We start from the raw sequence: 16,334 nt of genomic DNA, 5'->3' as shown, positions 1-16,334 counted from the left end.
GTAGTGAGTACAGCAGATGGCCCATGTACTGAGGCTATAGTCCTCGCTGCAGCTGGCCCCGGTTCGAATCCCGCATCGGACGGCCCTTTGCTGCGTGTTATTCGTCCTCTCTCTGCCCCCTGCTTCCTGTCTCTCTACACTGTCCTATATAATAAAGGCATAAAAAGCCCCCCCCCCAAAAAAAAGATGGTTTGATGTGATGGGGCTCAGAAGAGGGAAGCCGTGAAATCCTAAATTGTGCCCAAATTTTTAAAGAATGTTTAACCACCAGATTTTTAATGAATCTGAGTGAGGGGAAGTGGGAATGGGGATCTGAGAAGTGCAAGAATTGACATACTATCATCCGACTGTAGCTTAATCTCTACCCAGTCAGGTTGGCTGTGGCAAAAAGAACAAAATACGAGGCAGCGCAAATTAGCAGCCCAATAATAGAAGCAAAAATTTGGGAGAGCAAGACCTCCAGCAGCCGTAGTTTTCTGCAGGTGGTTCTTGTTCAAACGTGGTCGTTTACCTCGCCATAAATAAGATGAAATAACTGAGTCAAGAAGTTGAAAAAAGGATCCAGGGATAAAGAGAGGTAGGGCCTGGAAGAGGTATAGAAATTTTGGTAAAATGGTCATTTTGATCGAATTAATACGTCCAACAAGAGATAGTGACAAGGGTGACCACTGTGCTATAACAAGGTTATACTTCAATAACATGATAAAGTTCTCTTGATCTTTGTACTTTCTTGTAACTGAGATACCTAGATAGGAAAACTTATCATTCTCAATTTTAAAAGGCGAATTGGCAAGGTTATGTGCGTTATTATTAATAGGAAACAGCTCGCTTTTGTTTATTTAATTTTTTTAATTGAAAAAAATTAAATAATACACTATATACAAGCTTTGATCTTGTTTATGTTGCTTCTAACCAGGCAGCTTGCCAGTAAAAACAGGGCAGCTGGTCAGCCAGCCTCACATCAAAGCTCTGCAGCAGGTGAGCACATTCCCACAATGTTTTCAGCAGCATTTTTATCAGTGTTGCTCACTAACATGTTAACTTTTTAAAATCTCTCCCAGCCGCTCAGTGTGCTGCAACAACAGAAGGGTATTCTATTTCTGTATGTCTTTCAGTGCCTGATACCAACTAATGTCTTAAGCTTTGTTTCACATATTAGTACCACTAAAGCCACTTATGAGCCACTTAAAGCCACTTGTGAGCCTATATTGTGTTCATGTTATTCAACATGAGCAGGCTGATTATCAGATTGACTACTAATCTTATTTTCAGAAGTTAATTATGCTAGTATCCACATTTGTGTGCTAGCATGCTAATATACGCTCGCTAACTAGAACACAAAGTGGCCTGCAGTGGAGGCTAATGAAAAAGTTCTATCGTTTTTTAAAAACAAAGTAAAAACTGGATGGAGCTACTGTCGTTGTGAACTCAAGAGACCCAAGTCAACAATAAAAGGATTGTAATGAAAAGCCTTGATGGCATTCCACCAGATATTTCCGAGAGATTTAATTTTCATTTCATTTTGTGTCATGAACAAATTGGATTATTTTATTAATAATTATGGTTACAATTAATTGAATTCCAATTGGCTTGAATTGGACTTTATTATCTAAGTGCCTTGAGATGACATTTGTTGTATTTGGCGCTATATAAATAAAAATGAATTGAATTGAATTGAATTTTACTGAAAACTGTCAGGGTATCAACAAAGTCATCAGGGTTTATCCCAGCAAAATTCCATAATACTTCCCAAGAAGTTGAACTGGCATGGAAAACAATCATTTTCATTAAACATACGGATATCCTTCGGATAGATTTGAACTCCAAGAAGGTGAGATGCTCCGCCAGCTCCATGGGCTCCAGGTGGTCAAACAGCAGTGATGCCTTGCCTTTCTTAACCTGCTTCTTCCGTTGGGTCAACTTCCTCATCCAGTCGTATGATGGACTGCGAGGAAAGCAATTTAGAAACCATTAGCTATTAAACTGAGAGCAGTAAAATGACCTGTGTGATACCTTAGCGTTGTATTGTAGGTGCTTTTGTGAACATTAGTCTGCAGATACACTGTAAAACAAATGCACCATACGCTTCTTAACATTGTACCCTCAATAGATTGTTGGTTATGTGTTGTAAGTGATCCTAGATCTAGGATTCAACTGATCCTAGATCTTCAAAAAGTGCTATTAAATCTGGAATACAATTTCAGGCAGTGGTTCTTGTCACTCCTCTTTATACTTCTACCAAATTTCAACGGAGATGCGAACTTAACTGTAACTGTATGATAACTTGTTACAGATTAAGCCACACAAAGGTACCTACTGGCAGAACTGAAACAATTAATCAGTTTGGAAACTTAGCTATTGTAACAATTTTCACGCAAATAATTTCACATACTAAATGATAGTTCTCTCTCTCATTTAGGATGATCTTCAGTTTTTAATTTCCAACATTCCGATAATTCAAATGCATATTTAACCATTTTGAAGTTTTTGGAAAAAAACAAGCAATATCAAAGGTGTCACTTTGAGCTCACTTGTATTGTTCTAACTTTTTAAAAAAATCAGTCAATCAATTGAGACAATTGGCAGCAGGTAATTCTCTATTAAAACCATTAAATGAGGTGCAGGTATGGTTTGTAATGTGAAGAATTAATTAAAGATTTATCAATGCTGAATGTTTTTTCATTTTTTTTCTCTCATATTACTTCCTCGTTATGTAGAATATCTGCTTACTACTATCTACCACTGATGTCATTGTTGGCACGCTTAACATTATATCCTGCAGATGCACTATTCTTGGTAATTCTAATTATGCCAATAGTTTCTGCAATGGTTTTATTATGCGTTTGATAGCTTACATAGCAGAGATGTCGATGAGTTTGAAATGCTTCTCACAGCCAAGCTGAGCCGCCACATCTCTGAACTCCTCTGTTATCCTGATCAGTCCCAAATCCAGGTTGAACTCTGCAGGGAATGTCACTATCCAGTACCTGAATATAAACACTCACATTTACAGTTCTGAAGCACACAGTTTGCCACTAGAACTGTGATGGCTTCAGAGATATCCCTGTGACATGTGACTTATGTCTCTGTATTTATGTGGTATGGTACAGGAAGCTCCCGACAAAGTGTATTTTCTGCTTGGAATTGTGGGATTTGATCTCACCTGAAAGAAAAGTTGTCCTTAAAACATAGCATTACTCAATGTGACAGTATAGATCATAATGAGTTGGGAGGATAAAAAAAAACTGAAATTGTGTATGAAACCATTAGGTTCTGCATAAAAACAATACACTATAAAAAGTGTGGTACAAGGTGAATTTAAGTTGAGATAAAGAATGCTTTCTTTGGGTTGGGTTCTTGGAGGTTAAACATTCCTATATTAAAAGTGAGTTGTAAAGGAATACTGTGTGTATACAACCTTACCTCATCAAATAACAAATTTTTAGCCTGGTCCTCTGGCAGCTGTCACCTTTGCAGTCACGGTACGTAGGGTTAAGTTAAGGACTTTCTATAAGATTTGACAAATTGATACACTGCAATGCACAATAAGTCAGAGCATTAAGGAAAAAGGTGGATCATTGGCAAATAAATTATTAGCTATTTTAGAAATATAAAGTTGAAGACAACAATCAATAATCACAGCCCCCATCTGTTGTCAACATGTATGTTGCATACAGGTGTATGGAATACAGTATGCACCTATGTGTAAAGGGCAGTACCACCGTGTAGTTTTCACGTGGCCAGCAATACAACAGACTACTCACTGAGAATCTCTGAGGACATTCATCCATCACATGATCAATTCTGCTTATTTGACATTAATGTGCACCAGAAAAGCAGTAGTAAAGTAAGGGGGAGACATGAAGAATCACAGCAATGAAGCAGAACATCAGCAACTATCAGTAAAAGGAAAGCTGGAAATCTCAATAACTAAATAAAAGATTTGAATAGGATTTCTTCTTAAGTTTGAAACAGTTAACTTAACAAGGTACCACTTTACAAGTAGTTGTATTCAAAGTAGGATTTTTGCTAGCAGTATTTCAGTGTTGTTAAAACGTTGCGCTGGAATGTATCAGCGATAGGCCAGATGGGATATATGGTCAGTAGTTTTCCCGCCAGTTCAGATGATGTAACATACCAGCGATGCATCAGAAGCAGGCTGCGAGGAAGCAGGTTGACATGAAGCTTTCCACTGTCCTCTGTGAAAGAAAGTCCCAAAAATGTCAACACATTTAACATGGAATTTTCTGATCTCACAATGAGCGTTCTTATTACCTGTTTTTCAGAACTGAGCTATCAATTATGAATGATAAAATGTAGATATGGTCAAAAAGCTTCTCAACAGGACCACACTTAGGATGCTCTTTCTCACTCACCAAATGCATGAATGCATTCATTTAAGAGAGCATCTAGAGATGCTGCCTTTCCCAAAGTGGATGATCCCATAGTGCTGAGCTGTGGGAATATGGTGGTCAGCACTTCCTGCCTGATGGGGCCTCCCTGTCGGAACAGACAGTCAGACAATAGTCACAGTGAGAGGACATCAAACGGGCTGAGAAAATTTAAAAGAAACACACACAAAACAAAACAAGTTATCAGACCTCGCTGTTAACATAGAAATAAAAGAAAATAGTTACTTTTTTAATCATATGAAACACAATAAGGACACTCATCCTAAGGCGATCAAGCTGCAACACATTTCACTAATGCCTGTGGTGCTTCTGCATCTTTGACCACTCAAAGATTAAAGAAATACTGTGGATTTTCATGTGGCAACAGTGTGTATATATAATGTAAAAAATGTCAATGTGTGGGATACTTAAAGCTGGACATGCCTCTGCTACATGCAATAAAACTGCAGAAGTGACGAAATTACTAATTGGACTGAAAATAGATTGTCACCTTTATAGTCTTTCACCTAAATAAAACACAGCAAGCCATACAACAATATACAAAAAACAAAATCCACAACAGTGTGATGCACACAGGGGTTTGCATCATTCCAACATATTACAGAGGGATGTCTGTCTCAGCCTTTCATGACCCATGAAGAAGACTTGAGGCTAAATGAGTGACGTGAAGGAGGAGTGGAAGTTGTTCAGCATGATATGCTCTGTATACTGTCCGTCCTGAGCTACCTGTCATTTCTTCGCATGACAGTTTCAGTACTGCCACAAAAACAGTTTTTTTTTTCTTTTATAGAGTTCTGTGCCAGACACGACACAGCCTTTAATGCTTGGATATGCTGAACTTGCAAAATATAAAGAAACAAGGCTTTTTTAAAGTACCATAACATTAGAATTAGTAGTATTAACACATTTGACAATTAGTTTTAGTTCAGCCCATTTGATGTGCTGATCTCAGACTGATGTTTACAGATGGAGCTCAGTGCTAGAAGCTGCTAGTATGTGCTTCATGTGCATTTTAAAATGATAAGAAAAAAGGGATTGATGCTCTCAGTGATTTTGAGAGAACACAATGATGTAGTCAGAAAAGTCATGGCGGGTAAGATGGAAGCACACCAAGGACCACCAGATCATGAGCTTCCTAATGAATGTATGAATAAATATGCACAGTAAATTCATCCTCATGTTCCTCAAGCCATATCTGGTAGCTCAGAGGAATCGTCTACCCATTGTATGACATGGCATGACTTTTATCCAAATAGCTAAACGAAGACCTTTCCCTTCGTTTGTGCCTTTCGTTTATACACAAACGGAGTTTTTTCCTCCGAAAACGAAGCTAAAAAAAAACTCCGGCAAAAGTGGAGATTTTTTAAAAACTCTGTTTAGCGTTTGTGTGTAAACTGGTTGAAAGAGACAAAAACGGAGTTTTGGGCTTGAGAATGAGGAGTTGTCGTCATAGTACAGAGCCCCGCCCCTATCCGCCATGTTGGCAGGATGCTAGCGAGAAAACGCCATTCTCTCCGTCCATTGTTTATCTGGCAAGCATGGAGGCACTAGCAGCATTTCTGTTGTTGAGAGCTATACTCGCTTGTGTGATTTTGAAAATTACAGTCATACAATTTTCAGGGCTTTAGCAGTTTTATAGTCCAGCGCAACGTTTAAAAGTAACTCAGTCTCGCTGTCAGTCCACACACATGAGCCTGGCGCCATACTTTCTTCTTGAAAAGGATCCGGAAGTTCTTCCTGTCAGCGGTTCTCTATTAGGCTTCAATTCATTTTCAATTCATTTTTATTTATATAGCGCCAAATACAACAAATGTCATCTCAAGGCACTTAGCCAATTGGAATTCAATTAATTAATAATAATCATAATTCATAAAATAATCCAATTCGTTCATATAGAGCCAATTCAAAAACAATTTCCTAGCTAAGAAAACCAACAGATTGCACTGAAAACTTTTTGTTTTTGGTCCAATCTCCCGTCCTGAGCGTGCCTGAGGCGACTGTGGAGAGAAACGACTCCCTTTTAACAGGAAGAAACCTCCGGCAGAACCAGACTCAGGAAGGGTGGCCATCCGCCTCGACCAGCTGGGGTTTGAGAAGACAGAAAGGGGGGGAGGGGGCCGCGGCGGCACTGTAACACCATTCAAAGGATATCTGTTGGAACAGGGAAACACGAGTTAATGACCACAATAATATCACATATACATAAAGAGAGTAAAGTGAGGAAAGGTGTGACAGATGAGACCCCCCAGCAGTCTAGGCCTATAGCAGCTTAACTATGGGATGTTTCAGGATTACCTGAGCCATCCCTATTCAAGGTAAACACAAGAAACTTGTGCTAACGAAAAAATAAATAAATAAAGGACCAGACTCAGTGAGTAATTCCCTATACTCCCTATATAGATCTGCTCCTCACACCACAACAACCATCTTTTTACAGCCACAAGCTACCTCAGCCTCTCACCAACTGCACACCAGTCACAGCGGGGTGGGGATGCAAACCCTGGTTCGGGTAGGGGGAGAAATAAAAGAGGTAAGATAGGCGGGAATGGGATTCAAACCCTGGTTCGGGTAGGGGGTAATGAAAGTATAGAGGGTGCCAGAGGTGGAGGCAGAACAAGACACACTAGCAGACACACTATCAGATTCAACATCCCTAACTATAAGCTTTATAAAAAAGGAAAGTTTTAAGCCTGGTCTTAAAAGTGGAAAGGGTGTCTGCTTCCCGGACATTTACTGGCAGCTTATTCCACAATAGCGGGGCCTGATAACTGAAGGCTCTGCCTCCCATTCTACTTTTAGAAACTCTGGGAACCTCAAGTAAACCTGCAGTTTGGGAACGAAGTGCTCTGTTAGGAAAATATCTTACAATGAGATCTTTAAGATATGATGGAGCTCGGTCATTAAGAGCTTTATATGTAAGGAGAAGAATCTTAAATTCTATTCTGAATTTAACAGGGAGCCAATGAAGAGAAGCTAAAACTGGAGAAATATGATCTCTCCTGTTGGTTCTCATCAGAACTCTGGCTGCAGCATTTTGGATCAACTGAAGGCTTTTCAGAGAATATGTGGGACAGCCCAATAATAAAGAATTACAGTAGTCCAATCTTGAAGTAACAAATGCATGGACTAGTTTTTCTGCATCACTCTGAGACAAGATGTTCCTGATTTTAACAATATTACGAAGATGAAAGATTCTGATTGGCTTGTGTGGAATTCTCATTGTTCTAACACTAACTCACTGTAATTTAACAGCTCTTGATAGCGTATTTATGCTGATCAATGTAGACGTGTTTTTTTTTTAAAACGGGGCTGTGTGCACCTAGTTATTTTTGCAAAACCTTCAAGTGTGATTTCTAGCCATAGCCATAGCCAAGGCAAGGCAAGGCAAGTTTATTTGTACAGCACAATTCAACTACAAGGCGACTCAAAGTGCTTTACAGATACATTAAAACAGTAGAAATAAAAAGCATGATTTAAATTTTAAACAAAAAGAAAGAAATAACAACAATAGATAAAAGCAGATAAATAAAAAGCATGATTTAAATTTTAAACAAAAGAAAGAAATAAAAACAATATAAAATCAGTAGTTAAAATGTGATTAAGTTTTGAAACTCAAGCTTCAGATTTGGAGCTTTATTCAAACGCAGCTGAAAATAGGTGTGTCTTCAACCTGGACTTAAACACACTGAGTGTTTCAGCTGATCTGAGGCTTTCTGGGAGTTTGTTCCAGACATGTGGAGCATAGAAGCTGAACGCAGCTTCTCCATGTCTGGTTCTGACTCTGGGAACTGATAAAAGACCGGATCCAGATGACCTGAGGGGTCTGGAAGGTTCATACTGGGTCAGGAGGTCTCTGATGTATTCTGGTCCTGGACCATTCAGAGCTTTATAGACCAGCATCAGAACTTTAAAGTCTATCCTCTGATGGACAGGCAGCCGGTGTAAAGACCTCAGAGCTGGACTGATGTGCTCCACTTTTTTGGTCTTAGTGAGGACTCGAGCAGCAGAGTTCTGAATGAGCTGCAGGTGTCTAACTGACTTTTTAGGTAGACCTGTAAAGATGCTGTTACAGTAGTCAAGCCGACTGAAGATGAATGCATGGACTAGTTTTTCCAGGTCCTGCTGACACATCAGATCCTTTAACCTTGATATATTCTTAAGGTGATAGTAGGCTGACTTTGTTACTGCCCTAATTTGTTTTTCCAGATGTAGGTCTGAGTCCATCACTACACCCAGATTTCTGGCCTGGTTGGTAGTTTCTAGGTGTATAGATTGAAGTTCTGTGGTGACCTGTAATCGTTTCTCTTTGGCTCCAAAGACAATTACCTCAGTTTTGTTTTTGTTTAGCTGGAGAAAGTTGTGGCACATCCAGAACAGTCATATTCATACATACATACATATTTCATCATATTTGGACCTTAAAGCGACACTATGCAACTTTCAGTAATACGGGGTTTGTTTACCATGCAATACACACCCCAAAGCTGTAGGGGGAGCTCCGTAGAAAATAAGGCGACAGTCTAGCCATATTATATATTACTACTCTAGAAGCTAACCGCATTCAATTTAGCCGTCGACAGCTAATGGAGAGAGGTGTGTCTTATCAGGCTCCCTGGCTTGGCTCAGAGCCCTTTAGACCTGCCGTGAAGCAGTAGTTCTCGGCTCTCGTGTGTCGCGAGACTTCCAGAGGTAAACAAAGCACGCGGCGCCACAGGCAAAGTTGCAAGCGCTGTTTCGGGCTAGGGCCACCAGATGGAGATGGAAATGTCACCGTTTTCATCAGAACGGGTCAGCCAAGCAATCTGATGATTGCCAAGCAATTTTATGACCATGAAAAAGTTGCATAGTGCCGCTTTAAACTCCCATCCCATGGTTTAATCATATGGTTAAAAGTGTTGGTGTGATCACCATCAGTGCTATGTGTTTCAAGTATAATGCAAATTTATTAAGGTCATTATGGCTATTAATCATTAAAAGCTCAATACTGGCATGACATTCATGTCTATAATCCGGACATTCAAACTGTAAACCTTTTACCCCAAGAGAAGGAGTGGTGCCTTAATGCTCCTAGTAAGTGATCTCAGTGTGTGTGCACACAAAGCTCTAAACGATTTTACACAAGTCAGGTGAGGAAACAGTTAGTTAGATATTAAGGACTAATCTTCAAAGAATCAAAAACCACATATGAGAACACAACAAAAAAAAAGTTTTGGACGAAAGACTCTTGCTTCCAGCCTCATCTATGTTGTCCTGCTGACATCAGTACGGTTGCCTAGGAAACCCTCCTTACAAGCGTAGATAACATGAAAAACTACAATGAAAAAGAAAAACGCATCAAAAAGAAAGAGGGGGAAAGAAGACAGAGTGAGTTTAGTCTAGTCTCCATAACAACTGGAAAGCTTTAACATTTCAGAATGATCTCACTCCTCATTTAGTTTGCTGAAGTGCTTCGCTGCTTTGAATATCTGTAAAGTAAACAGGCAGCGACATCACTTAGGCAGCTGAATGAGAATCAGCAGTGCTTTGTGGCAGCAGGGGCCTCTATGGGTTTGGTCTTTTTTAATGGCTTATCATGTAATCAGCTGCCATTACCTTGGTGAGAAAAAAGCTCACTGGCCTGCATTTAATTTACTCTGAGGCTTGCATTGACACTGGGAATCAGTGGATCTGTGTTTGTCTAGGTCTGTGTGTGTTTGTGCATGAACACAATCAAATTAATGAAAATATTGGGCCTCATGCAAGAACATTTCCGAATTCTTATTCTAAATTTCTCTGACTTTTTTCGTATGAACACGCCACATCAGATTCAACAAACGCTCTTAACTTCGGAAAAGTTTAAAGACCTCCGTAAATGATGAATGCCACCCGTGCACTTACTCACGGGCACAAGGATAGTAAATTTGCATACCTTTAAGAAACTGTTTGGGATTGGAAACTGCCAGTGGAGATTAAACTTTCACCGAATGTAGACATTTTTAAATCCAGGTTAAAAACATTTCTTTTCTCATGTGTCTATGCATGAAATCTGCACGGTATCTTTTAACTTCTCTAGACTGTTGCTTGTTTTTAAATTAATTTAAATGATTTTATTTGTTTCTCTTTATATTCTTTTATGTATTTTTAATGCTTCTTCCACTCCCTGCTGCAATGCTTTTATTTTATGTGAAGCACTTTGAATTGTTTGTACATGAAAATAAATACAAATAATACAAATACAAATCTATACAAATAAATTTGATTTGATTTGATTTGATGATAGATCTTGCCTGATATTTATGCTTCCATCACTTAGCCAGCCAGACAGTAAGTCCTATTACTTTTCACACTTTTAAAATGAAAGGATTTTTCATCCATCCATATTTCATACCCACTTAATCTAATTCAGGATTGCAGGGAGGGGCAGCTAGAGTCTACCCTGGCTGCCATCAGGTGAGAGACAGGGAACACCCTGGACAGGTTGTCCATCTATCACTGGGCTAATACAGAGACAAATGAGACAAATATCAATCCATACTCACACTCACACCTAGGGTCAACTTAGAATCACAAATCAACCTAACATGCATGTTTTTGGACAGTGGGAGGAAGCCAGAGTACCCAGAGAGAACCCACGCATACACAGGGAGAACATGCAAACTCCACACCGAAAGGCCCCAGCCGGGAATCGAACCTGGTACCATATTAATACAAAGGTACAGAAATAAAACAAAGAAATGCCTCAACATGCTCTGTGGCAATGTAAAACAATGGGCCTCATGCAAGAACCGTTCGTACGCACAGATTTGTTCTTAAATCATGCGTACGAGTGATTTAACCAATGCATTAACCAATGTTTTCGTATTTTACGTTTTCTTTCAGGTACGAACAGAATTTACAGTGATCCAGAGCTGACGTAGGAGTTTCCTAAAATAGTCCGCTGTTATTCCAATCAAGTTTGCTTGACTAATGGATTGTATATTTAATTACTTTGAAGCAAACATAAATAAATATATACATTATACCCCATAATGATGCTGACATTATTCTGTTTGACTTAAATTATGCACTAATTGAAGGTTCATTTAAATCTGTATATAACAAGGTCAATGGGAAGCGTAACCAGCGGCTGTCTTGCTATTTTTGGATGCCTTAGCGCGTCAGGCTCTTGGAAGAGAGCGTGTGTTCCGAGACCATGTAGATATCCATGTGGAGACAGACGAATGGCTGACATCGCGACTAAGATTGCCAAGGACTATGCTGCTGCAAATATGCAGCTTGCTAGAGCCACAACTCCAGAGAAAAACACGTCGATCAAACCCAATTCCACCACACGTCCAGGTCCTCCCCACCCTTGGAAATTTGGCCACTGGCACCTTCCAGAGGGAGATTGGAGACAGATCGGGGGTGTCCCAGTCCTCTGTGAGTCGTGTGCTCCCCTTGGTCATCAAAGCTCTCATCAGTTTATCACCCATGGTACATCAGATTCCCATACACCACTGTCCAACAAGTACAAATTGGGGGGGGGGGGACGACTGTTCTATAGCCCAGAGAAGGCATGCCAGATTTGCACAATATTGCCATGAACGAGGGTCTCCCACTACCTGAACCAGCCCAGGCAGACCAGAAGGTGTGGTGCCAGAAGACCCCCCTCATTGACCGCCCCATCAAAGTGCCATCATGATGAGGCAACAACTGATTGCACGGCTTTAGTTGCAGTCATCGAGTGCCTGGCCATGGCGAGACGTTTTTTTTTTATTTCGGTAACATTACAGGTGACATGGTATTAACAGCACTCGTAATAACTTCCCATTTCTTGGCTTTAGCAGGTCCTGTAATTCCACTGCTGACTCTGCTAAAAATGACAGATTTCCCTTTCTGGATCTCTGAAAGCAGAACTTCAGTCTCAGAGCCCCTAAAGTTGTTCTTTTTGCGCCTTGATGCCATTCTCATGACTCAACACTCAACACTTCCTGGCACAAGAGCGTGGAACCACAGCTCCTAATATGGTATCATTTTGGGCGTGGAGTATGCAAATCTACTATCCTCGTGCACGTGCACTTAAATACGCCATGGTGGGATTCACCATTTACGCAGGTCGTTTACACACTTTTTCCGAAGTTAAGAGCGTTTGTTGAATCTGACGTGGCGTGTTCGTACGAGATCTTCGTACTAAAAAAGTGAATGAAATTTAGAATAAGAATACGAAAATGTTCTTGCATGAGGCCCAATGATCTTTAATTCAGTGGCCAAAGATCGGTCACATAAAACCAAAGTGCTGATACATCATTTTCACTGGTCTGTGAGAGGAACCATAAATTACCAACCATACATGTGCACAGTAATGAGTTCAGCCCAAATTTGATATTTGATGGCATTTTCTTTTGAAAAGATCAAATGAAAAGAAAAAAGTAATCTCTTTACTTTCAAATCATATCCTTTTTCTTAATGCCAGATTATCACCTTTTTGTCTTCTTCTAAGATGTACTCTGCTCAAATTCAAAACTATTCAAAACTTGGAGGAGACGAGATGGCTTAATACAATAAACTGTTTGTGTTCACGTTCCAGGCAAACCTTCAGACATTATCACTTTTTCTCCTTTTTGCAGGCACAGCTATGTCCAGCTTGATGAGTCTTTTAGATTTATTCCAGCTTTCCTCATCCAAGAGCTCCCAAGCATGTCATAATGTTCACAACCACACACATGCAGAGCAAACACTTCATTATCCTTCTCCTCTGCACAAAGATATATACTTCAAAATGAAAGCATGGAATATTGACAACTATAATGTAACTGATATTCAACAGAGTGGGCAAGGACAAAAAGACAATCTATTGAAATTATGAGGAAAATGTGACAAAACCCTTTGCAAACCCAGAAATGCCTATTAGTCGTCATTGATAGAAGAGCAGAAGAACAACCCAGTTGGGGCTGCTGGTTTCATGGCTGGGGTCTGTCTGGGCCTGATCTGTCACGCCATGGGACTCATGTTTTTAGTTTTATGTTTTAGGTTACGTTTTTGTGTTCAGTTGTTCATGTCTTGGTTTTGAGTTTTTAGTTTTGCCATTGTTCTTCCCCTCACTTCCCTCACTCAGGTAATTAGTTCATTCCCCTCACCTGTCTGTCATTGTCACCAGCTGCACTCCCTCTCCAATCACTCCCAGCCATCTATTTAGTCTTCTGTCTCCCCTGTCTGTTCGTTGGTTCTTCATTAGTTATTCCTGACCTGTTTGTTGCCTTACTTACCTGACCTGCCTGCCTTGTTTCCCTTGAACTTTGTTATTTTTGTTTTTGCGAGAATAAACTCAGTTATCTTTGAAAGTCTGCATCCGTGTCCTACTACCCCCCCCCCCCACCCCCATCACCCCCAACCCCAACCTGACATGATCTGGGTCTGACTTGTGCTTCTTTACAAAGAAGTCTGCAATATTTCCCGTTCTTTTCATTGTTATCTGTCCCTACACAACATGTGACAGCCTGGTTAAACCTCAATATTGTGTTAATCTTAAACTATTTGTCTCCATTCTTGTGCTTTAACTTACTTTAAAATAAATTACCAGCCTAGCTGCTATGAAATTAAACTAGATCATGTAGGTTAGCCAGTTTAAGTAGCTTGGCTAAAGTTATACGTCAAATCAATATTCACCATTGAAATTATTGGAAATGACGATGGCCCTGTTCTGCATTTTTACAAATCAAAATAAGGTTTCAGAAATCCCAGACGAGGTTTTAATGAATCTACAGCCTTTTTGAAATAATTTTATCCAGATTTGAGCAGTGTAACTATTGTAGTTTCCATACAGGACCTTGTTTTGGCCGATTAAAATGCAAAAAACGCAGTGAAATGGCCCTTTATGCCCATCCCTTTAATTCGCAAATTGGAGGCTGGTGAATCGGATGCCAACTTCAGCGTCGTATAACAACAGCTCTTAACTAAAAAAACTCGTATGTCGGGACACTTCATAGTGCTACATAGCTTCATGCTAACGTGACGTTGGCCTTTCATAACTTTAGCCTACTTGTACAGTGTAACAATTGGCAACAAAATCTCTTCTCTAAATGTGCAGTGTCTTTAAAAAACAATGACTCATTTGGAATTCACATTAAAACTTAACTCAAAATGATGTATTCCACTAAAGTAGGTTCACTCCGACAGGTTCAACAGGACACTCTCTACCCCTGCCACTCATTTGAAAGGCGCATCTTTCAACGAGACTTGCCTGTCAATCAACTGGAGTGACACCTGAGGTGTCCAATCAGGTTCCAGAGGCCTCCAGAGGTGGCCGTTCGGGAGTCGAAAGAGCCGACTCTCTGAAAAGAGCCGAACTTCCCATCACTAGCTCCGACTGGCACGTAAGTCTCACAATATAGCTGCAGTCTGCAGGATTTGTTGTTGTCATACGTAAAGTCCTAATTTTTGGCATTTTAAGAGTTTACATGATCTATCAGAACACTTGAAGTTGAAAATGGTGACCTCCGTAGTCGCAAAATGCAAGAAATGCTTATTTTTTAACCGAAAAATAAAAAGTTATTCAACTTCCTGTCCCGCCCCATCAAAACATATGAGAACTCGTGCACGTCTACGTGCACGCCAGATGCGCGTACATGACTCCTCATTCATCAACTCACCTGTCATTTGCGATCATGGAAGACACAATAAGTAGACTAGCCCGTAATGAAGTTCAATAGTCCAGATAAATAAGCGTGGGGACGAGCCTACCTTGTATCGCGCGTGCACAATCGGTGATTGACAGGCAGCAGAGCCCAGCTCGTAACCTGATTGGTTACCTTTTACCGGTCCGGTCTGCAATTTTGTAAACAAACCTGCTGGCTTTGGAGGGACCTAGCGGGACATATAGGGGACCCAGAGAACTAATTTTTTTTGTATTGGGGTATTTAATGTACTACTTTCAGAATCCCCGGACAGTTCCAGGCATTATGCTTGAAAAAGAGTTGCAGACTGCAGCTTTAATCTCTGACGTATGTCCCGGGCCAGCGGCCGGGTCGCAGACAACAGTCTGTGATTGGGTGAATGTCCGTTCAGTTTTACCAATGCCTTTTCGTGCAGCGTAAGGGGGCTGAGGTGTGCTCCATTTTGTATGTTGGTGCACTTCGAGGGTGGGGAAATGGGTTTACCTTTGGAAAATGTGGGGGGGGTGAAATCACCTAGCTGTAAAAGTGGGGGTGTCGAAACAACCCCATCCCCCACGGGTGCGACGCCCATGCTCCAGGGCAACTGCTTGTTGACAATGACATGACTGTAAATGACGAACCGACTCCAGAAATGACACAAACTGTTCCGTCTACAGACTTGCCTAGCAACCAAGAGCCAGAACCTTCTGACACTCAGTTACGCAGGTCTCAGAGAGAAAGACGACCTAAGGAGACATTGACGTATGAATCATTAAGTCAACCTACTCAGCGTGTGGTAGGGCCAACCCACTGTATGTGAACGCTATGGCACCAGCGCATAGACAATACAGTATGCCATGGCCACTCCCACAAATGTTTGGAACACCCTTGGTTTATCCTACTTTTGTTCCTGTAGAAAACTACTGAAGGACTGTCTGTTAAGAGGTACAGTAAGAGTCAGAAGTCTCCGGAGAATACAGTGAAATGACTGAGTACCATCGTTACAACGGCTCAGAGTTAAACTACGCTAAGAGTGTTATTTAAGAGCAGGCTGTGATGAAATAACATGGTATACAGTAGTAAAATACTTGAATGGTAAAACCTGTGAAATGCACTTAACACCGTTTACTTGTTTCATTCTTTCAAGTGAAAGCTGTTGGCATTAAGTGAGGATCTTATGTTACAGTTATGAGTTAATTATTATATTCTAGAGCTACGGGTATACTGCAAATGAATGCTTATGTTGAGGACAACATTTTTGTTGCAGGGGAGGAATGTGGCACCTGGAATAAGACTTCACTATGTTTATATA

The 16,334-nt window shown here is 40.4% G+C and overlaps 1 protein-coding gene across 3 annotated transcripts in view; it reads right to left on the bottom strand.

The window, feature by feature from the left end:
* Nucleotides 1–16,334, bottom strand: part of rasgrp3 (RAS guanyl releasing protein 3 (calcium and DAG-regulated)) — a 64,709-nt gene that overhangs the window by 25,987 nt on the left and 22,388 nt on the right. For 2 of the 3 annotated variants that reach the window (XM_075482137.1, XM_075482130.1), the window contains exons 1-3: nt 3,424–3,480; nt 2,856–2,987; nt 1,798–1,945 (exon numbers count right to left, since the gene is read on the bottom strand). In XM_075482137.1, the coding sequence (XP_075338252.1) occupies nt 1,798–1,945; nt 2,856–2,987; nt 3,424–3,428 (285 nt within the window). In that variant the 5' untranslated portion in view covers nt 3,429–3,480. Of the gene's footprint in view, nt 1–1,797; nt 1,946–2,855; nt 2,988–3,423; nt 3,487–4,096; nt 4,200–4,376; nt 4,501–16,334 lie in introns of those variants that run through there. The other variant, XM_075482145.1, reaches the window with a different exon arrangement.

The sequence above is a fragment of the Odontesthes bonariensis genome, chromosome 2 (genome assembly GCF_027942865.1).
Source record: "Odontesthes bonariensis isolate fOdoBon6 chromosome 2, fOdoBon6.hap1, whole genome shotgun sequence".
Lineage (NCBI taxonomy): Eukaryota > Metazoa > Chordata > Actinopteri > Atheriniformes > Atherinopsidae > Odontesthes > Odontesthes bonariensis.
The sequence above is the reverse complement of the archived record's forward strand: the minus strand, read 5'-3'. Positions and strand labels throughout refer to the sequence as shown.